Genomic DNA, 27,777 nt, shown 5'->3' with positions numbered 1-27,777 from the left:
ACATACTATCGTTCAATTGCATTTGATGCGAGCAAATAAAAAAAGAAAAAGAGCAAATATTCGTAGAAATCTGCAAATAGTTATATATAATTCTCAAAGCGGACTAGCGCGGTTCTCGGGATTCCGAACTTCGATGAATTTATTCGGAAGGCGTCTTTCACGGAACTGTCTGCAATCAACAATTCTCTGCAGCCTGGCTAAATCCAGCTCTGATTGCTTTCTTTCCTCTTCTGTATACTGATAAATTTCAAGTAGATTGAGATTTCTCTTCTTCTGTCCCGGGTTTGCAGTTCTACTAATGTTAGAACAATGACCGAACATGAGCCGGATATGCCGTTGACGGCCGCATCGGAGACTGCCCACTCGCCCGCCGAGTCGTCAGAGCCAACAGGAAGGAAAATAAACTCTGCCGAGGACAAGGTAGAAGACGGGCGGGGTGATGGTGATGGTGACAAGCAAGAAGGTGAGAGTGGGTTTGAGGAAGGAGGGGAAGAAGAAGAAGAAGAAGAGAAGGAAGAAGACAAGAACAACTCTGAAGGGCCACCATTGCCGGACGAGGAGGTTCCGCCACTTCCTGATGAAGCGCCTCCAGGCCAGGGGGTGGAGGGTGCTGGCTCTGATGATGGATGGGAGCCTGTCTGGGATGGGAACGCTCAAGCATATTATTTCTACAACCGGATTACCGGTGTATCGCAATGGGAAAACCCCCGTGTGCCAGCAGCGTCGGCGGCAGGTCTCGCGGCCGGGGAAGGACGACAGCAGCGAGAACAACACACTGCGATTGTGGGTGGCTACAATCCTGCTATCCATGGCGACTACGACCCCACAGCTCCATATGCGCAGCAATATGAGCCAGATACACAGGTGCAAGTGACCAGTGGAAATTTAGACTATTCAGCTACAGGGACCTTCAATCGGTTCACAGGCAGGTGGCAAGACGCGACGCTGGCGCCGGAGAATTTCAACGATGAGAACAAGTCTCGACGGCAGATGCACGCCTACTTCGACGTCGATGCCGCCGCCAACAGTCACGATGGCAGAAGCCTCAAGGCCGAACGCAGTGGTAAGAAGCTCAGCAAGGCAGAAGTGAAAGCTTTTCGCGAGAAGAGGAGAGAACGGAAGGAGGAAAAGCGGCGAGCTTGGTTACGAGATTGAAATTGGTGCTATTGTTGGTTTTGGTTTCTGCGCTTTCTTTATCCCATGGACATTATACCACTATGCGGCTGTTTGATACTACTTTGTGTTTGGTTTATGATTTATATTTCTGTACTATCTTGGGGCGTTTTGATTCGTATGGTTTTGCATTGGAGAGGAGTTCTGACTTGCCTGCCAAGTCACGGCATGTTCTTTACCGTTATCGTGCTGGTATGCTAGATGCGAATATACCATATTACTACACGGAATATAAATATTATCAACTGTATGTAAATATTGATTATGAAGTCTGGAAAGTGCACAAAGTGTGCTATACAAAAGTTATCGTCAAGTCACGTGGTGATACCCGCGATAGCCACATGCATTTTTGTGTTGTTCCAGAACTTTTTTTCCCCCTTGTCATCTCGAGGTGATAGCAAGCTACCTCTTTTTCGTTCCCTTTTAATCTCATAAAAAGGTATGTTCATCTCTTCTTGTTAATTCTTGCTGTTGTTTTGGTCTAGTCATCAACCCAACTTATATGCATTGCTTGTTTTGTTGTGAAGCACCCCGCTATGCTCGGACAAATATATATATATATATCTCTACATTCCATATATGATTCATGTACCTCGGGCTATGCATTTGGCATTGCCTCTTGACGACCTTTCAGAGGTTTCAATCTCCTTTTTTTTTTATTTATACCATGAAAATTGATCAATTACAGGTTATCCTACCCTATGAAGAGAGAAGAGCATCGCATACCGCCGTCTATAAACCACCAAGAGAGAGAAATGTCATATTCCACCAACCCACCAGCCCCAGTGGCACTCTCCTTCGAAGCCATTGACGAACTCATCTACGACGCTCGTCTAGGCGACATCGACGCCCTCAAGGCCGAGATCTCAAAATGGAGCGAGGAACACAAAATCCCCGCATCGACAATCCTTAGATCTGCGCTCGACACCGAAGACGAGAGCGAAGGCGGCACTGGGGCGAGTCTACTGCATTGGCCGGCTGCGAATGGGAATGTCGGTAGGTCGAACTTCTCCATTCATCTAAAAGAAAAGAGGGCGATGGGGGCTGTACTAACTAAGAGCTTTTGATGCGGAGCGTATAGAACTCTTGAACTATCTTCTCCAGATTCTTAAGACGACGCCGGAAGAATCAGCGTCATTTATTAATTATCGAAACTACACTGGCAACACCCCCCTGCACTGGGCTGCGCTCAATACACATCTCGACTGCGTCAAGGCCCTCGTCGAAGCTGGCGCTGATATAAGCCTGAAGAACGATGCCGGTCACGACGCGCTTTTCCTCGCTGAGCGAGCAGACTGGTCTGGGACGTATGAAGACGACGACGAGGAGGATACTGGTAATGCCGGCGGCGAGGAGAACGCTACTACGACTGAAATTGAGATTAATGTACAAGACCAGCAGGAGGGAGAAAAAGAAGGGAAACCTGCTCCACCACCAACCAAAGCTAGACAGGTTGTTGAGTGGTTGTTGGCATGCGATAAGGGTGCTGGATTTGAGGCTCCAGTTGCAGCTGATGCTGCGAACAATGGCGAGGATACGCAGATGGAGGATGCCCAATAATTGTGTAAAAAAGGAGAAGAAGAACATTTCTATCGATACCCGAAGCAAATAGACCAACAAAAGCCGAAAAAGATGCCTTCAATGCGATGTATCTAGGTAAAACAATAAAAATCTTTTCACTCTCGATAGAAGTGCAGTGTCTGTTCGTCCTCCAGAGACAGAGCTTACCACAGATCACTATAAATGCCTACAAGTGCTTATATTTATCTAACAGCAAGTATCCAAGGTAATAATAAAAGATTTTCGCGATAAATTCTAGTATTAGGTTTGTCCTGTCAGACTTAAATAATCTTCAAATATCCTAAAACCTAAACAGCTACAAAATTAGTATCAATATAAAGAAAATCTTATCTAACTCACCAGGTATGGAGTAATGCAAGGCCAGTGCGGTATATTTCTATTGAATTTCCCACCCTTAATGTTCAGTCCCATATCAATCTATTCATTGCCAAAGTCATGGGGACGCAAAACCTGGCTGATGTGTAGCGTCATGCTATATAAATCTTTATTCTTCACTCATGAGTCTTATGTTATATAATCAGACGGTGGAATCTGATTAGCTATATCTCCTCTAAATCCAATGTAAAACAGCCCTAGATCGAATTTCAGGACTTGTGTCGTATGTACAGAATGCCAGTTTCTATATCCCCGTCGTTATGAACACCTAACTGTACTTTTAGAAATCTGGAAAAAGAGCAAAAAGAAGGAAGGAAAAAAAAAAAAAAAAAAAAGAAGAAGAAGATATGAAAGGTAGAATAAAAGCAAGAAAGGAACAAGAAAGAGAAGAAGAAGAAAATGCGAAAATAGGATCAATGTTTCCGACCTTTATGTCTATCACCCCTTTTATCATTCCGCGCAACAACAGAGGATGCAGATGACGACGACGAAGAAGACGACGAAGTCCGCAGAGCTCTGCTGCTCGAATACGACGAGTCATGCACATGGCGAAGAAGCCGACTCCGCGCCGACCGATTGACCTCACGCGCCTTGGTGTCCCATAGAGACACCTGGAAGGATCGACTCCTCCAAACAACCGTTGATCCGCCATAGACAGCCCATGCCCAGATGGGGAATGCGAGCAATTCTCGAACAACCCAAGCCCCGAGCCAGTGCAGAAAGGGTCGACGAGATAGCTGAGTCTCGGATCTGGCGGATTTCGCGAATGGGGGCGTGTCGTGGTCCACTTCAACGGTGGCTGCGGAATGGAGCTTGACGTACAGTGTCCAATCGCTAATACACCACAGAATGATGCTGGAAAACCATAGAAGGAAGAAAGACGGCCATTGTTGTAGGCAAAGACCTATTGTTTCGAAGCCACGAGTTTGTAGAAATTTGGCCACCACTGTACTCACGCCGAATGCACCATATAGCGAACAGAGTATGGATTCGGTGCCAGGCTCGACAAGTGTAGCTGCTAGAACAGTGTATTTGCGTACACGCAGCCAGCGCACACGCCGCGCGATATATGCCTTGACGCTCATGTTGGCAACCGGTTGGAAGGCATAGTCTCCGAAGACCATGGCGTGTTTTCCGAGACGCTCTCCAAATTCTTTCTCCTCTCGCACTTTGTTCCTCCACAGCCAATCGCCGATGATATGATCTTCGCATAGCTGGTCTGAAACCCAGTCAATGCCCGGGTTGCGAGCGGTGGCATTACCTGGAGCCGGATTCGTGAGATAGTTGAGATGAGATCGTCGGAACATGTTCGATTTTCCCACAATACAAGGGGCAATGAGCACAGTGTTAATGGCGGTATACATTTTGGCATGCGACGAAGAGAGGAATATCTCCTCGAGTCGTCCTCCTCCGTCCTTGAGCACTAAGTTGGTCTTATGTGCGCCGACTTCATGGCTGGCATTTCCATTCCAACTCCAATGCCCATTCTCATTCCCATTCGCAAGTAGAGGCTTAGCTTCGTCCGCCAACGCCTCTTCCGGATCAACATTGACTGCGATCGGGAGGTGGTGCACGAACTTGTATATCTTCCCGTTGCTGGAGCCGTAGCCACAGAGCTTATCGACCATTCGACCGCAAACCCCCGTACCCACCCAGACATTACAGTCGATGATCCAGATGATGTCGCCCTTGGCTTCTCTGTACGCGCGACTCATGTTCCTGATCTTGGGGTTTGGGCCCAAGGGATATGTGCTGCCGGGCTGCAGAAGAGGGTCTTCCTCTTCCACAAATAGGCGCACATTGCAGTAGTCGGAGAAGTCCTCCACGACCTTTTCTAGAATTGGGAGCGAGGGGTCTTCCCTCGTGGAGACGCAGATGTAAGTCGTCATTTTGTCGCGGGGGTAGTCCTGGCGCAGAGTCGACGCCAGGCATTCGTAGAGAAACGGCTCGATGCCTTTGACGGGCCGGATGACGGTGACATGGGGCGCATCTGACGCAGCTGCAGACCTGGACTTGGACGGAGCGTTGGAGTAGAGTCGCCATCTGCGTGGTTTAGTTTTGGCCAGGTCAGCAATTGGGGCCATAGCATAGGCAGGTCAGGTAGGGTAGATGGCTAGTTGGCTAGCACTCACATTTGCGAAGACCCCAGAGCACAGACGGCCACAACCAGGAGGTACCAGCAGAGCGCAGCCCAGGCCAGAGGTTCAATCAGCCATGATATGTCGGCTGGCGTTGAACTCCCGGCGAGGACAACGGAGGAGCTCAGCGGATTTGCCAGCATGGGCGGGACGGCAAACAAAGCGACTGCACCAGCAGCAATAGGCTCATCGGAAACGGGGAGAAGGGAGGCTGCAGAGGACGGAGGATCCAGCAAGCGATGAGATGTTATATGACTATAGCAAAACGGCGCTGTGGCTATTATTCAGAAGGGGTGTAATTTTTATGAAGCTGAGCAGCTGCATAACTCAGGCGGTGGTGGAGCCCTGCGGCCAGCGGAAGCTTCGGTAAATTGCAACGCAGCGCCTTTTTCTTTTTTTTTTTTTTTTTACTTCCTCTTCTTGCAGCTAGTGCTCTTTGAACAGTTTTTATTTTTATTTTTAAAACGTGAACTTGGCTAACTAATGCAGCTGGCTGTGGTAGTTGGTTAGTTAGGTCAACGGATTACTAATGGGCTACAGGGGGACACGTAGTGGCTATACAGGACTGTCTGTCGAGGGAGATGCTCATGTCTTCTTCCTTTTCCTGACAAGACTGGCATTCAGCATGTTGACCCCGGCCTCGATGCGATTATTCGTATTCGTATCCTCCCCCAGCCCACTGCCACTTGTGCTAGCGTCCGCGGCCTCTTGGACGCCCTTTTTCCTCTTCCGAACAATAAGCCCCGTATCTAGGGTTTGTATGGGAAGTGATGGCTGCGACGTGGCGACAGCTACTTCTCTCTTGCCTGTAATATTGTCCCCCCACCATAGGACATCTGCGAGCGAGGCGACCTTGCGAACCCAGGCCATTGTGCCCGCCATAGCGAGTTCTTCGGTCTCAAAGTCCTGCTCTAGCAGTATGTCGTTTGCACTCTTGTAGTCTGTTTCGCTTAGAATGACCTCCCCCCGGCCTGCTTCAGGCCAGAAAAAGGGGTTGCGTCCAACATCCGAGCCACTTGCAATCGGCTGCTGGGCTCCATTGCGTAGCGAAGACAACGACCTGTCATCGAACTTTGCCTCTGCAGCTGTGGTGGCAGGAGCATCGTTGTTCGATAATACTTTGTCCCCGGCACTTGACGAATCCGTGGCTTCCTTTGTCGTCGTCTCGACAGGTGCCGTTCTCAATGTCTGAATTTCCAACTTGTCCGAGCTGAGCAGACCAGGAGGATTGATGACCAACCATAAGAAACCCACCAGCCTTCCCGCAGAGCACTCCTGACGGAAAGACATCATCTCCCAGAACTCATCCAGCGACTTGACGCTTCGCCATTGACCAGAATTGGAAGCTTCGGAGTCTGCGGCATTTTCGGACAGCTCGTCATCCAAGTTGACGAGGAAGCGCGCCTTGGGATCATCTGGGAATCTTGGGACTAGACAGCGTGGAGGAGCATCTGGCGCGTGGCCACAGATCTGGCTAAGAGGATACGAAACTTGCCATCTAGCATTATCCGTTCTAGCCGTGGGTGGGAAAAACGCTCGCGTCTCATATCGGTCGCACCCAGGTACAAGCAAATAAGCGGTGGCCGAACTCTTTAAGCACTCGACTTTTGCATCAAGTGGAGAATCCGAGGATTCCTGAGACTCCGCAGCATGCTCGCGAAGAATTGGGTCGGCTGCCCGGCACCACCATTTTATCAATCCCCGGTCATCCAAGATGTGTTTCCTTTTATTGTCAACGCTACCCGGGAAAAGATACTGGCTCTGTGCTCGTGCAAACAGCGAAAGTACCAGCCGAACCCCCGGCCGCTGATACGAATGGCTGAGATAAGATAAGAAGGTAGTAGTTAAAAGCCTGAGTAACGATGCCCTGGGAATTGCCGCTGCTTCCGGGGCTCCATTTAGTAGATGCAAGTAACCCGTCGAATCCGCCTTGGAGACAAAAAGTGTTGTCAGTCGCTCGGTTGTGTAGATAATTACCTCGACGCCCAGGATAGCTATCTCGTCGTTCACCGCACCGCCTCTATTAAGAGACACGACCAGAAAGTGCGACTCGCAAAAGGTGGTTTCGGGGTCTTCGCCAGGCGGCGCGGAGAAGATCGCCTCACAGCGCGTTGGCGTCGTTGAGACGTGACGGGCGTTTATTTTGGCGTCTTTGGGGACGACTTCAGCCAAGAGGTCTCCTAGCTGTGAGGTGGCCATCGCCACGGAGGACGTAGATGCAGCGTTCAGGTATGATCGATATTCATCCCTGGCAGGGTGAAGGAAGTCGCTGGTGCTCTGCTCCAGATTGGGCAATTGGCCCTGCAAAATGACGTAACGCAAACCGCGTAATCACGTGACCCATAGCACGCATTCTAATGGTGCCAAATTTTGAAAATGAGGACAGAACTAGAATATACGCTTGAGCAATGTCTCAAATAAACTGTCTAATAGACTATGTTATTTATGCTGCGAATTTTGCCAACCACCGTGATACCGGCGATTCTGATATAAAAGACAATACAACTGTAGAAGAGCTAGCATATAGATCTCGAAGGCTTCGCTCTCTAGACCTCGCGAGTAGTGGGTGACTGCACGTTATTCGAGCTATCTTGAGTACTGCCATTCCGTCCGCGAAGCCTCAAGTTGCCTATCCGGCTGACGAGGTTGCTACCGACGGCGTCAACAGCGCCCTTGGGCGCCATAAGCGACGGCCCCTGAGCGGCTGTTTCTTGGACTTTGAAGAGCTTCACAATTGTACCGTTCCAGACGCCTACTGAGCCCGGCGTGGAATTGCTCGCTGAGCCGACGAGCATCTCACTCGAAAATATAAACCCCCATAGCAGGGACTCATACCAACCCAACGCAAGTGGGGACCATTCAAACGAGTGGACTTTAATTGAAGCCGGCTCTGCCATCAAAGCACGTATATTGGGTTCTTCGACGAAAGTGGGAAGATTGCCGATTAATGTCCTGGCTTCTGGGTTTGAGGACGATTCCAAGGCAGCTTCAGGTATGTGAGGTAATATCGATGAGATAATAGTTAAAATGGTATGCAGAGGGAGCTCCACGACCCACGATTCAATCTATGTCTTCGTCAGTCCTGCCATACAGACATTTCCTAAGCCCAGAGGTAGGGAGCTTACCCAGGCAGCCGTCGGAGTGAATGAAGCGGGGGTGGAATGAATCGCAGCAGAATAACTACTTAGGCTGGTTAAACTATTTTGACGCGAAAATCCCATCTGACCTGCTGGCATTTTGCCTCTAGCCTTTTCAGACATCCCCCTAATCTGTAGCGGCACATTATCGTCGAGGGAAGAAGATATTGAAGGAGCACGCGAATTCCGTAGAGATGGGGGTGAAGAGAGTGAAGGGGTGATTGGAACCTCGACTTCATCGTCGTCCGAGTCGTCTCCTCCAATGGCAAACGGACTGTTCTCTTCTGGAATATGGCTCAACGGAGACCGTGCGCCACTCAACCTCCGCAAATCTTCTACAGACTGCGATGCGGGACTGGAGAGTCCATCAGTCGAAGAAGCTGCCTTTTTGAGTTGACTCTGGCGTTCAATTTCCTGTTGCCCACTTTCCAATGTAAATGTACGTAGAGCTTCAAACTTCTTCCTTGTTTTTAGAATACCGTAAACAAGGAAAGGGTTTCCTTATAGCCCGTCAGTCAGGCTACGAAATAGGGCAAGGTGAAAAGTAATGACATACGCGTGAATTGATGTTCCAAGACCACGTTGATGAATTCAAGCAAGGCCGATAGAAGGTAGTTATTCGTCTCATTCGCAAGTAGAAAGCTCGGAGATGACATGGACGCGAACAACTGTAATATTCTCGAACAAGTTGTCGTTGATAACTTTTCGACATATGGGCCAATATTTTTAAGGATAGCCATGAGGGCAGGATAAACTGCGTCAAGCTTTCCTTTACTGCTTGTCATCAGATTATGTATCGACTAAACCCGGTTAGCGAGATTTCCCAACTGCAGCCGACACAGACACAAACTTACGATAATAAGATAATCAGCGTAGGAGCCTCGGAACCCAGCAAGACGGATACTTGTCGGAAGAGTGTCTTGAGCTTCGAACTTCATATTCAAGCGCCGTCCAAAGCTGACCTCAACACTTAATGTTTGTAAGATGAATATGCACATCTTTACCATGCCTTGCTTGGAAGGGTCATTTCGATGCTCGGTCGCATAGAATAGACAAAGAATGACAAAATCATGAGACCTATTGGATTCGATGATGAAAGATCTGAACCGCTTGTTGCATTGCAAGGCTTCCCAAAACAACATGAGCATCTCGGGCGCCCATTTGACAGATTTCTGACTACCGGGGAAATATGAACTTGTCACTTGCATCTGAGGAAACCAAAAGTTCAGCTCATGCAACTATTTGGACCGTCTTGAGTGCACTCACCGGCTGATTCAAAACCCTTGTCATGCCATCAACAAGAAACTGAAAGTCTTGAGGGCGATGTAGTCGTCCGAAATAGTGACGGTAGTAGTTCTTAGGAGGCACACCGCGTCCATCCTCAGGGATAGGATACAGTAGAATCACTAGCAATAACTGTAGGCAATAAATGACTAGAATTTGTTTCGGATCTTTCCAGACGACATGATCGTAAGGCACTCTCCAGATGGCCGGGTTATATTTGATGGTCTGAAGCAGTGTGAGGTTAATGAACTGTGAACTAAGCGGCTCGAGGACTTACAGTATTTAACAACGAGCATAGAAGGGTCAGCACAATTTGCTTATCAGGGCATGTGGCGATGTAGGTAATGGCCTTGACACCCTTGACCGGAAGGAGGGCTTTTTTGCGTGTCAGTTATGAATTTCAGAATTTAACAATACCCGGAGAGGAAGTGAACTGACTTGGAGACATATACATGGATTTGCCGGTCAGTGTGAGCAACAATCGTAATATTTCCATGCGGTTATTTTCGTGTTCCTTGGTAGAGACCATGGCTGTGTTGCATCCGACACCGCTCTGCCATATTGCATATGACACCTTCCCTTCTGCCGTGGAAAGCTTTGGAATGGTAAAGTCGGCGTAGAAGAGCAGGTCCAGAAGCGTATCAATTAGTTCTTCCGCCAAAGGTTTGACGTCTTCACGACCGTCAGCTTTGGGTTGAGCTAGCGACTCTTCATTGTCTCCGTGGCCTTCATCGAATAAGATCTCCGCGGCTACCTGAGCCTGCCGCGTTCTCCTCTTTCGAGGAGCCCAGAAGAATTGTTCCTCCCATGCTTCCAGATGGTCTGCTTCGTATATGAAGGGTAGGATTCTAGTCAGAATGCGGATGCAATTAAGTGCGTCCGTGTCTGGAGCGAGTTCTGGATCCGGAAACGAAGGGTGGTTTTTCAGGACAATCAAGCGGGAGCATATAGCCAGGAGAAGCGTCTCAAGGTTGGGTAGAGCTGAGTCGCGGGCGCGCCGTATGTCTGTCGGCGTAAACAAGCTGAAGACATCCTCGGTGGATTCAGGCAGCTCCCAGAACTGGAACAAGTTGAACAGTCTTCAGCAAAAGCCCGGCAACTAGAAGTAAGACACATCCGGTACCTTACCTTAAGCCAAAACTGGTCGTCCGCGGGGATGTTTTTGTCCTCATACAAGCGGAAGATGCCTTGCTTGAAAACGAGCTTCGACTCCGAGGCCCCCATCTCCGAAGCGAAGTAGCTATTGAGGGGTGGGCGTCATTCAAGCAGGATATCGCACAAAGGCGTCCCAGAAATTGAGTCGATACAAGATGCCTGTGACGGTTGGTCGTCGCTTGCGATTTGCTGGGGACACCGTTTGACGTTGGACGCAGTTGCGGGAAGTCTGACAGCAAGCTCGCACTACATGACTTACTTGACTTATCCGCTTTACCCCAGGCTCTCCCCACCACGCGCGCGGCAAAGCAGCGCAGGCTTGAAAGCGTAGAGAACAAATTGTCGCAAGAGACTCTAGTCGTAGAATAGAAGAGGAATTGAATGATTTCACAACGTCTACATTGTCTAAGCTCGACGCAGACAGACGAAAAAAAAAAAAAATTTACTGAACAGAACGCCTATTACAATAAATTTGTCCCAACATGCCCCAAACTCCATATGCCCAAGTATGCGATTGATCCCTAGATTAGGTTGTTTCCGGCCGAGTGTCTGCGGCTCTTCTCGTACAGCCACTTGTTGCTCAATCCCAACTTATTCCCTTTGTTGGCCAATGGGGACGGAGTGGAAGGCAGAACCGATATGGATGACTCCCGCAGAGAAGAATTCAGGGAGGAAGATCCAAAGCTCTGTCGGCGACTGCTTTCTCGATTCCCGTTGACCAGCGCTTTCTGGAAAAGAGGACTCGTTGCAGTTGGGGAGTATGAGGCTCGACGACTCGCGGGGCTGCCGCTTGTAGCTAGGGGCGATGTACCACGACTTGAAGGGCTGCCTGCTCGCGACCCCGATACAAGTCGATACCGTGGTGGTGTGGCGTACTGCGTACCGGGCGTCGCGGGAGGGGTAGAGCTGGGTTCGAGGCCAAGGAGAGAACGCTGGGTAGGGGTTAAAGGAATGTCAGAGAGATCATCCTTCGGCCGAAATAGGGGATACAGTGCAGTCAGGATGTTCACAATGAACAGCAAGCGGAGTATGACGAGAATGACATCTGCATTTGCCGTGATGCCGAAGACCGCAGAAAGACTGTGTGTGCTAGGTGAAATGTCAACAACGCAATGTTCTGCGAAACCGGACAATGAATGAATGCTCTTACAACGATCCCAGCGGCTTTTCTGCAATCAGTGTCGCAAAGATAGCACTGACGTTTAGCGCTATCTTTTTGACATTACGTCCGTCGAATGTCGCCGCATTTTGTCGTCGAACAATCTCATTCAATCGCGGGTGCCGCCACTTTCCTGGCGACTGGCTGTCGGCCACAGGCGAAGCCTTGGGTGTCGAGGGTAACATGGTGGACGCCATGGGAGAGATACGACGACGAAGGCGAGAAGGTGGTGAAAAAGGGGGGAAGATAGCTGATATGCACTATTATCTCAGTTTGACCGACTAGTCAAATGTGAACGGGGAGGGGGGCAAAGGGTGCAGTGCCACTTACCTAAGGCGAGGACAAGAGCAATACTTACCAGAATATGCTGCTACTTACCGGGTCAGAGCGTGACAGCGAGCCACCGCATTGGTTGTGGTCAACTACAATTGCAGCGTACACGCACGCGTTCATTGCTGAAGTTGTTGTCAGAACTTGGGGCTTGGCGGGCTGGCCCAGCGACGGAAGCTTAGGTTTACCTAAGCCGCTGCTTACTGGCATCATCCGCCGGCCCCCACAGGCCAGCCATCTCCCTCCGTCTTGCACTCCCCCCCTCTCCCAAAGCAGGTCGAAAGAAACGCTCTCCGATGCTCGATCCTAGGAGCAAATGATCCCGGATATCTGCGCTGAGTTGAACAACACCTCGGCCGACAACTTCGCTTGCATAATCACTGCTCTAAAGGACCCGTCGCTCCTCAAGATGGCAGAGGCCTCCGGGCTGGCCAGGCTGGACAGCTTCCTGGCGAGCATATTCGCCGAATGGGACACCTATTCAACCATCATCACGACCACAATCGTCGTCTTTCTCGCATACTCTTTATACTCTCTGAGAGACCCGGATGTTCACCCTTACATCCTCGCTCGACAGGCCACCGAGGCTCCCATCAGACAGCCTGGCCAATCGGCTGCTTTCAGGAACCTCGAGGTCCCTCATGGGTTCCCCTTGAAGACTGGCCTCAATGTAAAGGATCCCCAGGCTCCAAAGTGGACCGGTGGACGAAACGGTGATCTACGGGACATTTGGAGCCAAGCTGTCCGTGGTACAACGGGCGAGGACGGAATCACTGCTGGACAGCGCGGCAAGCTATATAGCGTCCTGGGAAAGAATGTTATCGAGCATAACATAGATGACATCACGGCCGAGATCAACGTTATCGGTAGACATATTCGCGATTCGGAGGCCAAGGTTGTCGCTATCAGTTTATCCGACTCTGTTGAACTGTTGGCTTCACTATTTGGTGAGTAAATCCAAGGTCTTCTGGGAAGCTCGTTCTAACAATTCCATAGCTTGTGCCTTCTATGGCTTCCAGACAGTACTAATTCCGCACAATCTGGAGCCGAAGCAGCTAGGAAGTCACCTCAAAAAGGTTCAGGCGCAGTTGCTGATTGCGGAAGCCGGTGCAGTTGATCTCACGGTCGTTACAACAGGAAACGAGCAGCTGAAAAGTGTAGTGTGGGTTGCAAAGGAGGGCAGCAGACACATGGATTGGAATGAAGTTCCAGCAGAAATTGCAGGCAATCTCAAAGTCGCTGTTTGGCATGAACTGGTCCAGGAGAAGAAGAACCTGGAGGATACAGAAGTTCCTGTCTATGAGCCCAAGTCCGCGACCCCTTCTATAACTGCTCTGTGGCCAACATCTGGAGAGTTCATTGAGTATAAGCCTCAGGTAAAGACTTACTTAATTCTGGGCTCCTTTGTCATGTATTCCCGTGCTTACTGGTTCGCAGAATATTGTATCCGCAGTTGGTGCACTTCTCAGCTCGCTACCGAGACAACAACGATTGAACCCCAGTGACGTGGTTCTTCCCATAGACTCGCTCATTCGCCCCTATCCCTTAGCCTGGATACTGGTTGCTCTTTACTCAAATTCATCAATTGCTTTTAACTCCGTCGCGGGCGAGGGGGCCGACTTCGCGCTTGCGACAGTTGGCATATCGCCAAGTGTGGTTGTGTCCTCAGCACGCACAATTGCAGACTATCAGAAGAAGTTTATGAAACCTCACACAGGTCCTCTTTCAGCCCTCGGTCGCTCGGTCCAGGCTCGCGCACTTGATGCCGGCAGGATGCCATCACAGAATGTGCTTAGTCGACTGGCTAACATCGGTCCGACTGCTGAACTGTCCATTTCAAAACTGCGATTGCTTGCTATTTCATACGGCGTGGATGGTTCCCCAGAGGACCTTCTCAGCTCAGAGCAATTGACGGATCTTCGAGTCTTCACTGGGGCCCGCGTCGTATATGGCCTGACCGTGCCTGGTATTGCTGGTGCCGTCGCTCAGACACATATATTTGATTACAGAAGACACGCCGGACCCGCGCATTTTGGTCCTCCATTGAGCAGCGTAGAGATTGTCCTTGACGGACACTCCGAGGACTCCGGCATCGAGCGAGCCGTTGAAGGACAGGTAGATTTTATCCCCAGCTATATCCGTATATGTAACCCGGCTAATGTTTAACATCTTCAGCTTACGATTGCGGGACCGGCTGTGGTCGCGAATTCTTTGACAGTTCCTGTGCGTGCACGATTTCGCGACGACAACACATTGCAATTGCTCAAATAAAACCATCGACATCATGCGGATTCAAAAGTGTAGCAAATCACGACTTGTATGAGACCCCTAAAATTTCATGTCTTCCTATTTGTCCATAATTGGCAGTACACGGAAGCTTTCGGACGATATTCTACAATGATTTCTTCATCAGTTAACTAACTATAGGAAATGTGATGATTCAGACCTAAGATCAGCTTATACCCCAAAAATTCAATAGGCTAGTAAATATGTCATGCAAAGATCGAACATATAAGTACACGAAGTTATAGTAAAGTACACAGTTGATGTCAGCCATCCATTGACCCCTTTGAATTGACAAAACGCCGTGGTTAGATGTAATTAAGGAATTTCGAAATAGACTCACTCCCTTTAGGGGAAGACGGACAGTCACCCAAGACACTGAGCCCTCAAGCAATCGCTTGAGCTTCCCTCAGTCCCAAGGTTGGGTTTTCAATTACCTTCTCCGGTGCCTTTTTGATGCCCTTATAAGCTACAGTCTTCAACCTCTTTACGCGCTCTGCAATGGTCTTCATTAGAGCAGCATCGTTTGAAACATCCTTCACTTTTTGTGCCATTTTTAGACCGGAATGGATGAGCGCAGCTTCCAGTAGCAAAGCATTAGTATCGTACCAAGTATCCGCTTTCCGATCGAAAGCAGCAAACTCCCAGGTCGCCAGAAGTTTCTGTACGTAAGACCGCACTTTGCCATCGACATCAGCGCCGCCGGCTTCGTCAATGGCACGGGCAGCACTCAATTCTGTGAGGAGGCCGATGAAGAATGGCTGCCGTTTCGGATCCTCTGCGAGCTGCGGGTTTGTGTGCTCCGGCCAATCCATCAATTGAGCTGCTTGCTCAGCATGTCGTAGTGCAGTCACTACCTGTTCACCCTTGAAGCTTGCTTTCTCAGCCTTTTGGTGCAGAGCATATGCAAACTGGAAGGCAATAGTTCGATGAGAAAAGGAAAACCCGGTCCGCGACGATTGCTTCGCGGCTTCGAGGATGCTCCCAAACGCGTCGGATTTCCCTGCCAACCTAACCCATTTCTCGAAATGCTCCGTCTTGTATTTATAATTCGAATGGCGAGATCCTATTAATAGAGGGATAAAGTTTTTCCAATCTTGCGATGTCTTCATTGCCTCTACAGCTTGGTTGATTTCCCGCTTCTGCGGCAGTTTTTGTCGGTCCGCGGGTCGCAGTGGGAATTCTTCGTCCCCAATTGTGATATTCACTTGCTCAAAGTTCAGCCTGGCTCGGTATCGTTGGCGAAAGACAAGGCGCTTCTGGTTCTCTGCCAAGTACATCGGAATAAATAGGTTTTCGCGTATGTGATTCAATTTCTGGTCCAACTCCGGGGAAGATGTCGGACTGAAGGATGGCACCGCTAGACAAAGAGAAAAATAGTTAAGTTAAGCCATCAGTTATGAGAGATAGTTAGTAAAGCATACCTTTAGTAGACTGGCATCTCTTCTGCACCAGAGGACTTAGGGTCTGTTGCAGTCCGCTTCGAGAGTGAAAAAGCCTCCTTCCCAAGGCATTTTGCGCCATTGTGAATGGCAACGGAAGTGTCTGGCAGACAGACCAGGGTCTCAAAAAATCCGACGAAAGCGAATGATAAATGATTGTTCGTGGTTGCGTGAGTGTCGCAGCTTGAAGAGAGGTCATAAATATGAACTGAACCGATTTGGCCAGCGGCGGAAATTCTGCAGACGCTCGGACCACCTCGACCTCCGTTGTGTCAGCGCTCGTTTCTCCGCTGCCATCAAGAGGCATTCCCGTCAAAGAAACGCCCTTTCGAGAAGACATGGCTGGCTATCTACAGAAATTACGGCCGCTGGCCTTTTTACGGCCAAGCAATGGTGTGCCGCAAACTGCCATACGGTCAATCACTACGAAATATACGCCAAAGCCAAGTCCGGTGCCTCTGCCAGAGAATTTACCGGAATCATACTATTCACAGCTCCCTAAAAGACTGCGACCACAACCAGGTAAGTATCTTTGAGCACAAGGCAGTGGAATGGTTTCAATTTTGTTCCAAAAAAAGAAGGAAAGAAAAACAAAAACTTTGTTATCTGAATCATTGACTAACCACCCTGTGTGCGTGAAAACAGAGAAAAAGCAATGGAAGATTGTCCCATCTCCTCCGTCGGAAATGAATGTGTGCAAAGACCCCATCGCAACTATCACAGCAAGGCAAATGGCCGTTCTAGACCCGATTGGTGAAAGAAAGGCTCTTTTCGACTATCGACGCAGCCCTCGCAGTGTTAAACCCGGTGATATTGTTCGGGTTACTTTCAAGAGCGGCGATCCGTTCAATGGCATTTGCTTGGCCATCCGACTTCGAGGCGTTGATACATCCTTTTTACTCAGAAATAATCTGACAAGAGTCGGTGTGGAAATGTGGATCAAGGCTTATAGCCCGAACGTCGAAGGTGTAGAGATTGTGCAAAGAACTGAGAAGAGGAAGAGGAGAGCTCGTATCTACTACATGCGGTACGTTCTGCAATACTTTTCCGTTTCCTGGATCAAAGTCACTTTGGAATACTTATCTAATTCTTTTTGTTTCATTTGTGGCACAGGCAACCCAAGCATGATATTGGCAGCGTTGAGAACATTGTCCGCAACTACCTCCGCCAGAAGTCCGCCATGGCTGGTCGAACATAGTCAAATCCAACGTTGTTTCGGCTGGTTAACGCATGAATTTGATATCTTGTACAATAAGAGGATTTTTAATCTGCAATGGGATTGTTTTTTTTCCTTTTGATTTATACATGCTAACCTAACGCTTCATATTTTCACTCACCCCAATCAGCTATGGGATAGGCAAACGAATAAAACTATCTCCAGAAGAACCTGGAAACTTTTATGCAGTCCTTCTGCTTCCACTTGTAGTCATTTATTCCATCTTTCTCTTTCAATTTACACGCAAAAGGATTTCTAGGTGCAGCCGCGAACTTCATAGCCAAAGATCGGCTGCAGCTAGCTCCCCATAATGAGTTGGCTCCATCACGTTAGCTGTGGTGGGCCATAGACATACGACGTCAAATCATTTGTTGAAAGGTGTGCTCTTCCAAACCATCCATGGATATGCGTAGAAAACGAAAAAGTTGGCCTGGGCCGCATTTGATTGGAGGGGCGGGATGTTGAAACATACACGACACGGTGATGTCAGCAGCACTGAACTCAGCAGCAGGCGAAGAAGTGATAATAGAAATATAATGCACATCAATTTCTCATCCGACATGAATCGGACTGTCCATCATATACTCTAAAAACACGCAAGGTTGAACCGAGTGATGCGCAATGGCCTTTTCTCAGGCTGCCAATGTGGTTGATATCAACCTGCCTCATGAGCAGAAGCCCATCACAGAAAATGTGCCCAACTATGCTGCTGACGACCGTGGCGATCATAGCCAAACTATGAAAGCTCTTACATGGCAGGGAAAATATAGTGTCAAACTCGGTTGGAAGCCCTATGCCTTTTTTAAATATGGTGAAATCAACATGACTGACTGGTGCTGACTAGTGGAAACCGCGAAACCCAAAATTATTGATGACACGGACGTTATTATCAAGATTACTGGGAGCACAATATGTGGTAGTGATCTCCATCTTTACCATGGTAAGTTCCTCTTATCCAGAGAAGGTGCTGTGCTCAGCTTAATTCTCTGCAGGTGTTGTTCCCGAGATGAAAAAGGGCGATATTATGGGACACGAGTTTTGTGGTGTTGTTGAATCTACGGGACCTAAAGCAACGAAATACAAATTTGGAGATCGAGTTGTTGCTTCATTCCAAATTGCCTGTGGTACTTGTTACTATTGCCAGCGAAAGCTCTCATCTGTTTGTGAGCAGACAAATTCCAACGAGTTGGCGAACAAGTTATATGGTCGACGAACTGCCGGTGGGTTTCCTCGCTCACAAGCCTCTATATCTGTTTCATTCTTCAATGTCTTTCCAACAGAGAATGTCAGCAACAACATGTGCTAATTGGCCTTGAAACCAAGGGATGTTCGGCTACTCACATTTCACCGGCGGTTTTGCCGGCGGACAGGCCGAATGGGTGCGAGTTCCCTACGGTGACGTGAATCTACTGAAACTACCAGATGACGTGCCCGATGAGAAAGGTCTCTATCTATCTGACGTGTTGGGAACCTCTTGGAATGCAGTCGTCGACACAGGTGTCTCCGAAGGCGATGTTGTAGCCATCTGGGGTGCCGGACCCGTTGGGCAAATGGCAGCTGAATTCAGTTTCTTGAATGGAGCTAGTCGGGTCATCTTGATTGACGGCGGATCAGGTGCATGGCGGCTCGATTTTGTAAAAAGTCGCGTGGCTCAAGTTGAGACCGTCGATTTCACAAAATTACCAAAGGGCAAGAGTGTTACAAGCCAATTGAAGGACATGTGCGACAATCGAGGCCCCGATGTTGCGATTGAGTGTGCTGCTGGCGAGTATGCACAGGGTTGGCAGCATTATTTCGAGACCCTTTTGGGCATTGAGACTGATACATCCGAACTTCTCAATGAGATGATTACATCAGTTCGCGCCTTTGGGCGTTGTGGCGTAACTGGTGTTTATGCTGGATATGTTTGTGACCCCTCAATAACCTGGGTACTCACTGATCCCAAAGATACGCTGCTCACTGCTTGATTCTAGTGCAATCATTTCAACATCGGGTCGCTCATGCAGACTGGTATTCGATTAATTGGGAATGGCCAGGCGCCTATCCAGAAATACTGGCATCACCTTCTGAAATTGATTCAAGAGGATACGATAAAGCCACTGGACATGGTCACCCACCGATTCGACATATCTGATATGGAAAAGGTGTATGCCTCGTTTAACAAGCGAGAGCATGGCTTGCAGAAGGTCTTCGTGCAGACCAGACACTCGGCACCACCTGCCCCTGGCGCGCCAAAACTGACGAAGCTGTGAGACTGCTTATTGTGCTGTAGTACTTACGTGCCAACCCTGTTTTTGAGGAAAAAACACCTAACAACTGTGAATACTTAATGTTTGTTGATTGTTTCCAATGTACGCCACACTGAATGGATATTTTTGATTGACGGCTCGGGTACAAGGAGGCTTGTTCGATTAGGCAAGAATGTATTCAACGGATTTTTGGTTTTTACTTGAGTACACAGAGTAGTTGTCCGCATAGCAAATGTCAAACTCGACACGCGGCTGAACAGACCGCCAGATTAAGCGTAAATCTCTTGCTGTATAAGGCTTAGCGTTTGACCCGCCTCAAATAAGGTTACGCCGATCCAGCAGTCTAATCCTAATGCAGTAACACTCTCGGTGTTATATTTTGATATCCATCTGGATTGAATCCAAGGTGTTGGAAGGGATTATTTCCATGGTCATCACTCTTACCTTTGGAATATTGGCTGTGCGGGAGAAAGATATTGCCGAGCTTCCTGCAGTAGTCGCGAAGGAGCAGAAGCCTTACAGAGTGTACAACTACCTCGGTATAGGACTGTGAAGTACTATGTACTCTGACATTGTTTCGTCCAATGTAGGGAAAACTGCTTTGTATATGCCAAGACTCTCTCTATTTATGATTGCATACGGCTGATGTGGGGCATCACAACAAATGTTCGACGCAGTGCGGGTTGGCAACACTTGGACTCAACCACCACACACTCCGCGACAACTTGCGAAACCACCTGAGAGGCTGAACTGCAGCTGCGTTGCGTCTCGGTTTCTATAATAGATGCCTCTACTACAATAGACCGCCATGAGCCAAATCTTGACCGCAAGACAAGCGGAGGAGCTGCAAGTATCCGTGCTGCTTCCAACGAATTGAAGTGATCACCCACTGATGCGCAACCAGGCACAAGTCAATGATTGCCTACCTTTCCTCCATAGACGCATCTCCCGGGAGTGTTGCGACGCTGCGCGAAGAGCTTCAGATCGGCGATAGTTTCGACGACGCTACCTGCAAGAAGTACAAAGGACTGCTGGAAAAGAAGTGGACAGGAATCGCTCGACTGCAGAAGAAGGTACAAGTTCCCATGGCTGTTAGACATGGAAACCGCGATCAACGGGCAACGACTTTCATTGTTTTGTATGCAGATACTTGATCTAGAATCTCGAGTTTCTAGTCTCCAAGCGGCCAAGACCCCGAAAATTGGCTTCCTGGACCGTCATCGGCGCGTACGTTTGAATCGCATTGAGGCGCTATTACATACATCGCACTCCACCCCGTCTTCAAATCACTCGCCTCTGGCTCTGAGGATTGTACAATCAAGATATAGGACCGGGAATTGGGTGAGTTGGAAGGAACTCTGAAGGGCCATATAAGAGCGGTTACTTGACTTGATTTTGGTGGACAAAAGGGAAATACACTGCTAGCATCCTATTCTAGCGATCTTACCGTCAAGCTTTAAGATCCGAGCAAGGATTATGCGAATATTCGAACGCTCTCCGGCCATGATCACTCTGTGTAGGCCGTGCGCTTTCTGACATCCACGGAGAATCTTATTGTTTCAGCTGGTAGAGATGGGTCAATTCGAATTTGGGATGTTTCAACAGGATATTGCGTGAAGGTGATTAGGGTGAACGACTCTTAGATTCGGGATGTGTCACCTTCATTTGACGGCAAATGGTTGGCCGCAGGTGGCCGTGACCAAGCGGTAACAGTGTGGGAAATTTCATCAGCAGAACAGAAAGCTGCATTATTGGGCTATGAGAATTTTATTGAGTGTTGTGTCTTTGCGCTACTAGCAAGCTATGGACACCTGGCTGCTCTCGCCGGACTAAAAAAACCGCCTCCTGCAAGCAGTTCGTCCGAATTCATTGCGACAGGAGGTAGAGATAAAACTATCAGGCTGTGGGATGCTCGAGGCAGACTTATTAAAACTCTTGTCGGCCATGATAATTGGGTTAGAGGACTGGTATTCCACCCCAACGGGAAACATCTGATCAGAGTTGCGGACGACAAAACGATACGGTGCTGGGATCTCTCTCAGGAAGGGAGATTGGTAAAGACAATTGATAACGCACATGACCATTTTGTTACTTGCATTCGCTGTGGTCCTAGTCCTAGGAACGAAACCGAAACGACCAACGGAACGACAAATATGGGTGCTACTAAGTCTAAGTTTCAATGCGTTATTGCCACAGGAGCGCAGATTCATGCGTACGGGTCTTTACATAGGTTGTCATGAGCTTGAAGGAAAAAAGGTGTGTCGAAACTCGCCAAATGCCATGATGGTATTTTTTCGTGAGGCTCCTTTTCCACTTTTTTTTTTTGTTTTTTCATTTTCAACGTAACTTATTAATAATATCTTGAGCCGCTTGTGATTAGATGAGGCCTTTTATATCTGGTCTCGTGTCGAACTCTTGGCTTTCCTAGCTCATACGAATACCCATTTTTGAATCGTTCTTGACTTATGTTATTCATTTTCATGACTTGTGTTGTATGACTTCAAAAAAAAAAAATAATGAGCAAGTAAATTAATTGCGTCGTTCCCTGCCCTACAACCCGAAACTCTTGTATTGCAATGCGCGAATACGCGTCAAAAATGTGATATCTGCTGGCTAACCCAAGAAAATCAAGCAACAATGCTCCTTACCCTTTCCTCTAGATCATTTTTGGTGTATTCATCTAGACCCACAAGATCATTATCGAGTCCGGGGGTATGCTCTCTGAGATTCGAGCCGTACGCCGATCCACCAAAGATAGCAACCCTGAGGAATCCTGGCACAAATACACTTGCATTCGGACTGTCCTTCCTCAGTTCGGTATGCATGGCTTGATTCAGATCTGATAGATTTTCATCTGTCGTGATCCATTTCCCCTCTGTGACTTTCTCAACTATACGCAAGAGTTCGTTCTGAGACAAATTTGCCCCTTCAACAAAGATGGCTCGATTTTTTGTTTCTTCCGGATGCTTCAAAACACCAGAGACAACCGTTCCAAGGTCAGTGATACAGGTCGTTGAGAATCTGTTATCACCACCGTCATAAACAGTCATTTGGCGATTCTTAAGATCACAGAGGAGCCCTTGAGCCAGACAAAAGTCGAAAAGCGGCCCGTGAATGATTAAGGAGTATGAAAGGGTGGGATTTTGATCCACTTTTGTTTTCAAATACTTTTGAAAAGCAATTTTGCCCTTGAAGATCGGAATCTCCGCGGCTTTGGGACTAAAGGTATTTGCACCGAATTCGCTCGGCAGAAACCGCGAGACGCCTGTTTCGATGGCAGCTTCGACAATGGCTGGCTGGAAATCCAGGCCGGGTCCGTTTAGCAGTGATACAACAGCGTCAATTCCCTGGAGAGCAGACACGAGGATCTCATGCGACGTATAGTCAACGGTTCGCTTCTTGACCTGTACGGGCAGGGACTCGATTTTTCGTGACGACGAGGCGTTCCTGATGAGCACTGTCACGTCGAATCCCGACGACACAAGGCTCTTTACAATAAAATCGCCCAGAGACCCGGTGCCTCCGGCAACAGCCACGGTCTTGATAGACATGGTTCAAGTATTCCACGAGCGAGTGGTATGCTATGACAATGAAGCAGTTTCCTGGTTCAACGAGTCAAAGAAGTGCCAAGATTGATGTCGCGCCAATCAAATCACTCAATGACGATGGACAGGAACGGACTAGCGTGATCATGTAGCCCTAAGTAGTTAGAAATCGTGCCTGCACTGATTGTCACCAGATGTATTTTCTACGCTGAATGCGAAATATAAATGGTGTTGCAACTGTGTCAAAGCGAGGGGAGACATTAAAGGAGATGGGTATTTGGAGGAGGGACATCTCTCGGATGGATGCCTTTGCGGAACAGGAATGTTCTACGATCATCAATTAATCGATAAAACATGGTCAATTCAAGATATTGAGACAGTTAAGTTATAACACTTTGTAAGCAAGCCTATACTCCGAGATCAGTACTCGAGAGCAGTTTCGTGATGATGGTGACTTGGAGCATCCTCCACACTTGTTGCCAAGAAGCAACAAGTTTGGTTGGGACATACAGTCACCTGACTATAACGAAGGGAAGGCCTCTCAGGGCGCTAGTCAATATGCTTAGAAATGAGTTCAGTTGGATATGAAGAGCACCCTAGCCCTTCACCTCCAAACTAAATAATCTAAGCTGAGATCAATTCTGATATAGGGAGACCTTCCGTTCGCTATAACCAGACTCTACCGTACGTATTAAGTTTTTCCGCTGCTCTTTTACTAGACTCCACACATTTAGTAATATCAGTACGTAGGTGCAGCGTTCTGCTTTCTAGCTGCCGTACGGTAGATCATGGTCCTAGTCAGTCTAAGGAGTATCAACATTGATAGGATGGCTATGTATACCATTCCCATGAACCACTGATTTGGCCGATTGTGCAGAGGTGACCTCCTGTGGTGTACTTCAAGCACCTGCAAATACCGCAAGCGAGTGCAACGCCCGTCCGCCTCCCGGCTCCCAGGTCAGGTTTTGCTGGGTGTTCCAATGCCGGAAAAGAAGGGAGAGGTACGTGTTTGAACCGAGATCGGCAAATAAGTGAGTCAGCCAGCGCAAAGTGAGGAGCAGAAGAGAATTCTCTGCCTCTGCTTGTCTCAATTTGGACAAGGACGACTTGGCCAGTTGCGTGTGGGATCGCCCACAGACAGTCCGTTGTGGGGCTGCGCTGGGCTCCCGCCAATGGAGATGCGTCCAACGATCAGATAAGATGAAGCAGTTCCCAGACTTTGCAGGCAGCGACATCGGCATTACGACTGCCGGTGCTCACGTGATGCGCACGCACAGCAGATAATCTAATCTGATCAAAATCTCTCCCCTCCCGCCCGACACATCCTGCCTCTCCCTCCATGCTCCCTGCTCCCTCGCCTTCCCGCCAGACCCTTCAGCTCAATCAATTGCCAGTATCTGTGACTGCATCGTAACGCACGCACACACCGGCCACTGCCAGATCTCCCTCGACGCTGTGTGCGCGATACTCCCTGCTGACTGCGCTCGGGAGTACGTACGTACCGCACAGTTTTCCGAGGTTACTCCGACCGTCGGTCAGACCACCTCACCACCACTAAAGACATAAATATTCTCCCACAGCATGTCGTCGGCCGTCATTTCACCACCAGCGGCCGCTGTGTCGACCGGCTTGCTTGCACCGGCTTTGGCTCCTGCCATGCAGCCCAAGCCTGGAATGAGTAGTATGTCTCCTAGCCCGGGGCTATCGGGTTCTTTGACCTCTAAGGAATGGGTCATCCCGCCACGGCCAAAACCAGGCAGGAAGCCCGCTACCGACACTCCGCCTACAAAACGAAAAGCCCAGAACCGCGCGGCTCAACGTGCTTTCCGGGAGAGGCGAGCTGCACGAGTGGGCGAACTCGAAGAACAAATAAAGAAAATCGAAGATGACCACGACGCTCTTGAGCTGGTGCTCCGGAATCAAATAACCCAACTCACCAAGGACCTTGATCAGGCTCATTCCGATATTTCTTGGTGGAGAAATCGATGCCATTCACTGGAGAAGGAGCTTTCTCTCGAGAGAAGCCAGAAAGGAAAAGCAGGAAACCAACAATATAGCCATGAAACTATCCCCGATACAGTTCCTATTAACATACGCCGTAAAGGAAGTCACAAAAGACTCAATACACAGGCCACCGAGCCTCAAGCTTCAAATGAGCAACTCGACTTGGTGGCCGCAGGCTGTGGAAGTTGTTCAACCACGCATTGTCAGTGCGTCGAAGATGTCCTTCAAGCCACAAACTTCAGCGACGAGTCCGAGCAAAAGAAAGACAATGAACGCTCAGCCTCCGAGCTGACAATTAAATATGACCCAGACCAAATGGAGATTGACTTCACAGCTCGTTTCTCTGCCCCCCGAGGTGTAGTGTCAGTAGAGAACAAAACCACATCGACCCCGCCTGCTGAGCGTTGCGGGTTTTGTGGAGATGGCACTGCATGTATCTGTGCCGAAATGGCGGACCAAGAGTCTAGACATGATATATACGAGCAGAATCGCTTGGCTCCGATTCAGAACTATTCACAATTCACGCCACCGCCATCTGACGGGGATGCACGGGAGCTGACACTACCGTCTATCAGTCAAGCGACAAATCCATGCGCCAATGGCCCAGGAACCTGCGCACAGTGCAGAGCCGATCCTCGCAGTACGCTGTTCTGCAAAACACTTGCTGCTTCTCGAGCTGCTAGTGGCTCGTCTGGTGGATGTTGTGGCGGGAAAGGAGCCGACGGTGGTTGCTGCCAGTCTCGGCCGGCACCTCGTCCCTCAACTTCGATGCCCAGCAAGACATCGCCTCTTACTTTGACCTGCGCTGATGCATTTACAACACTTTCACGCCATCCAAATTTCTCACAAGCAAGTGATGAATTGTCGACTTGGCTTCCCAAGTTGCATACGCTGCCCAAGCCACGCGAGCCTTCTTTGACTGACAGTCTCGGACCTACCATTACTGAGCGGCCGGCAATGGAGGTTGAGGCTGCTAGTGTTATGGGTGTCTTGCGTTATTTCGACAGAAGATTTGCTTCCAAACAGTGAACATTAACAAGCTACGAAGCGAACACTAAAAGCATTTCACCTCACATCATGCCTCATTCGCCGCAAGGCTTGCGCAGGCTAAGCGTCGATGTCGAGCATACTTCAGCAGGTGTCGAATATTTCAGCAGACCTGCAGGCTCTATTGTTCTCCGCGAACACTGACGTCCCGGACTCCGGATCCGAGGACTCTCCAGGTCATGGCATCCAGAAATCTTCCAAGGTTCGCACGCGAATTGGGGAGACATGATTGATGAGAAACACGTCTCATGTATATTTAATAATTAAGTTTTTCAAGAAGTACTTTTGTCTCGTGTACATAGTCTATTCACATTACAAGATTAAATATGTAACGTTGTAATGTCACTTTACTTGCGCGCTTTAACAAATACAGGTGACAGACCTGAAATTATAAGGCACCTATGTGGTATAGACTTACTCAATATCGAAGATATATGTATGCATTATGTATCCCTGATATGAAACCCTTCCATTTCATTGACAGAAAAGAATGGGCGATTAACGACGGGCAATCCCTCTTAGGACCTTGAAAACAAGTCTCTGCGATCACGACAGAAAGCCGAAGCAATGAGACACAAATTTGTCCACAGACATGGCAGTGATATAGTTCAGGTTGTGAACATGAGGCCCGTGATAGAAGGAAGAGAAGAAGAAGAAGAAGAGGAAAACCAGAAATTGTGTGGTTAATAATTGAAGAGGCTAGTAGAATACTCACCGCCTGCTCTTTCTGGAGCCTGACATTTGGGCCCTCTCTGATTGGCCGGAAGCCGGAATTCGCAGTTGCGTCCCGAGGTTCTCCGTCCGTGACGCTCGTCGACATTTTGCCGACAAGCCTTCGTTTCTCCGTCTACTTGCAAACGGTTAATTGCTGTTGCTGTCACTTCAAAGATAGTTCACGATGATTTCCCAGAAGGTTGCGCAGCAATCGCTGCGGCGATGTATGTTTGCTTTTCCCAGTTCCATGAATGACCATGCACTAACCGGTATCAAGTGGCCGTGCAATCCCCCTCGTCATTGACCTTGTCCATGGCCAAGTTCGCGTCCCCAGCTGCCATTGCTACTGGACGCTATATGCAGTTGAGGTATTTGCTTTCCCCCTTTTGGACTTGCTTCCCGGCTCTCCAATTTCTGTTATTGGATCGCAGGAAAGGCTCTCGACTAACGTATATATGCTTACTACCAATAGACCAACCTCTTCCACAACAAACACAACCGACCCAACCAAAATCCTTGCTCAGCAACGTCTCAAGCGCCCGGTTTCTCCCCATCTAGCCATCTACCGTCCTCAGATCACCTGGTACGCTAGTGGTCTGCATCGCATTACGGGTTCGACTCTCTCTGGTGCCCTCTACGTCTTCGCCACCGCCTACCTCATTTCGCCCGTCGTTGGCTGGCATCTTGAGTCTGCGTCGATTGCAGCTGCTTTTGGCGCTCTGCCTTTGCTAGCTAAGGTCTTGCTTAAATTCAGCATTGCCATGCCCTTCACCTTCCACAGTTTCAACGGCGTGCGACATTTGATCTGGGATACCGGTCGTTTCTTCACCAACAAGCAGGTTATTCAGACCGGTTGGACTGTGGTGGCACTTAGCACGCTAAGTGCTCTTTACCTTGCTTTGTAAATCAAAGTGTTTGGATATTTCTGTCTGTCATTGAACATTT

General features: G+C 48.8%; 11 protein-coding genes across 11 annotated transcripts; 8 read left to right on the top strand and 3 right to left on the bottom strand.

Annotated features, from left to right (window-relative positions):
- Window positions 1-309: 309 nt before the first annotated feature.
- Window positions 310-1,155, top strand: UA08_00341 (hypothetical protein; the record flags this gene model as incomplete). Its single annotated transcript, XM_020260137.1, has 1 exon — window positions 310-1,155. One exon carries the CDS (start codon window positions 310-312, stop codon window positions 1,153-1,155), a length of 846 nt encoding a protein of 281 aa, XP_020124838.1.
- A 773-nt stretch (window positions 1,156-1,928) lies between these two features.
- UA08_00340 (hypothetical protein) lies at window positions 1,929-2,733 on the top strand (the record flags this gene model as incomplete). Its single annotated transcript, XM_020260136.1, has 2 exons — window positions 1,929-2,169; window positions 2,255-2,733. 2 exons carry the CDS (start codon window positions 1,929-1,931, stop codon window positions 2,731-2,733), a joined length of 720 nt encoding a protein of 239 aa, XP_020124835.1.
- An 809-nt stretch (window positions 2,734-3,542) lies between these two features.
- On the bottom strand, window positions 3,543-12,187 carry UA08_00339 (hypothetical protein; the record flags this gene model as incomplete). The annotated part of the gene is made up of 14 exons (XM_020260134.1): window positions 3,543-5,172; window positions 5,262-5,522; window positions 5,679-5,701; window positions 5,877-7,568; window positions 7,820-8,332; window positions 8,393-8,904; window positions 8,961-9,204; window positions 9,259-9,612; window positions 9,671-9,913; window positions 9,966-10,063; window positions 10,127-10,748; window positions 10,817-10,928; window positions 11,411-11,932; window positions 11,994-12,187. 14 exons carry the CDS (start codon window positions 12,185-12,187, stop codon window positions 3,543-3,545), a joined length of 7,020 nt encoding a protein of 2,339 aa, XP_020124267.1.
- Window positions 12,188-12,648: 461 nt separating this feature from the next.
- Window positions 12,649-14,498, top strand: UA08_00338 (hypothetical protein; the record flags this gene model as incomplete). The annotated part of the gene is made up of 3 exons (XM_020260133.1): window positions 12,649-13,279; window positions 13,329-13,708; window positions 13,770-14,498. 3 exons carry the CDS (start codon window positions 12,649-12,651, stop codon window positions 14,496-14,498), a joined length of 1,740 nt encoding a protein of 579 aa, XP_020124268.1.
- A 503-nt stretch (window positions 14,499-15,001) lies between these two features.
- On the bottom strand, window positions 15,002-16,139 carry UA08_00337 (hypothetical protein; the record flags this gene model as incomplete). Its single annotated transcript, XM_020260132.1, has 2 exons — window positions 15,002-15,975; window positions 16,040-16,139. 2 exons carry the CDS (start codon window positions 16,137-16,139, stop codon window positions 15,002-15,004), a joined length of 1,074 nt encoding a protein of 357 aa, XP_020124269.1.
- A 256-nt stretch (window positions 16,140-16,395) lies between these two features.
- Window positions 16,396-17,255, top strand: UA08_00336 (hypothetical protein; the record flags this gene model as incomplete). The annotated part of the gene is made up of 3 exons (XM_020260131.1): window positions 16,396-16,579; window positions 16,703-17,084; window positions 17,171-17,255. 3 exons carry the CDS (start codon window positions 16,396-16,398, stop codon window positions 17,253-17,255), a joined length of 651 nt encoding a protein of 216 aa, XP_020124270.1.
- A 639-nt stretch (window positions 17,256-17,894) lies between these two features.
- Window positions 17,895-19,525, top strand: UA08_00335 (hypothetical protein; the record flags this gene model as incomplete). The annotated part of the gene is made up of 5 exons (XM_020260130.1): window positions 17,895-18,054; window positions 18,118-18,213; window positions 18,266-18,493; window positions 18,597-19,201; window positions 19,247-19,525. The coding sequence occupies 5 exons, from the start codon at window positions 17,895-17,897 to the stop codon at window positions 19,523-19,525; spliced, it is 1,368 nt and encodes a 455-aa protein (XP_020124271.1).
- Window positions 19,526-20,436: 911 nt separating this feature from the next.
- On the top strand, window positions 20,437-21,762 carry UA08_00334 (Nuclear distribution protein nudF 2; the record flags this gene model as incomplete). The annotated part of the gene is made up of 3 exons (XM_020260129.1): window positions 20,437-20,660; window positions 20,698-20,863; window positions 21,166-21,762. The coding sequence occupies 3 exons, from the start codon at window positions 20,437-20,439 to the stop codon at window positions 21,760-21,762; spliced, it is 987 nt and encodes a 328-aa protein (XP_020124272.1).
- A 387-nt stretch (window positions 21,763-22,149) lies between these two features.
- Window positions 22,150-23,073, bottom strand: UA08_00333 (hypothetical protein; the record flags this gene model as incomplete). The annotated part of the gene is made up of 1 exon (XM_020260128.1): window positions 22,150-23,073. One exon carries the CDS (start codon window positions 23,071-23,073, stop codon window positions 22,150-22,152), a length of 924 nt encoding a protein of 307 aa, XP_020124273.1.
- Window positions 23,074-24,648: 1,575 nt separating this feature from the next.
- UA08_00332 (hypothetical protein) lies at window positions 24,649-26,100 on the top strand (the record flags this gene model as incomplete). Its single annotated transcript, XM_020260127.1, has 1 exon — window positions 24,649-26,100. The coding sequence occupies one exon, from the start codon at window positions 24,649-24,651 to the stop codon at window positions 26,098-26,100; it is 1,452 nt and encodes a 483-aa protein (XP_020124274.1).
- Window positions 26,101-27,016: 916 nt separating this feature from the next.
- Window positions 27,017-27,737, top strand: UA08_00331 (hypothetical protein; the record flags this gene model as incomplete). The annotated part of the gene is made up of 3 exons (XM_020260126.1): window positions 27,017-27,056; window positions 27,110-27,200; window positions 27,305-27,737. The coding sequence occupies 3 exons, from the start codon at window positions 27,017-27,019 to the stop codon at window positions 27,735-27,737; spliced, it is 564 nt and encodes a 187-aa protein (XP_020124275.1).
- Window positions 27,738-27,777: the final 40 nt, after the last annotated feature.

Source organism: Talaromyces atroroseus (genome assembly GCF_001907595.1).
Source record: "Talaromyces atroroseus strain IBT 11181 chromosome Unknown scaffold_0, whole genome shotgun sequence".
In the NCBI taxonomy this organism is placed as follows: Eukaryota; Fungi; Ascomycota; class Eurotiomycetes; order Eurotiales; family Trichocomaceae; genus Talaromyces; species Talaromyces atroroseus.
This window is presented reverse-complemented; position numbering and strand designations above follow the sequence as displayed.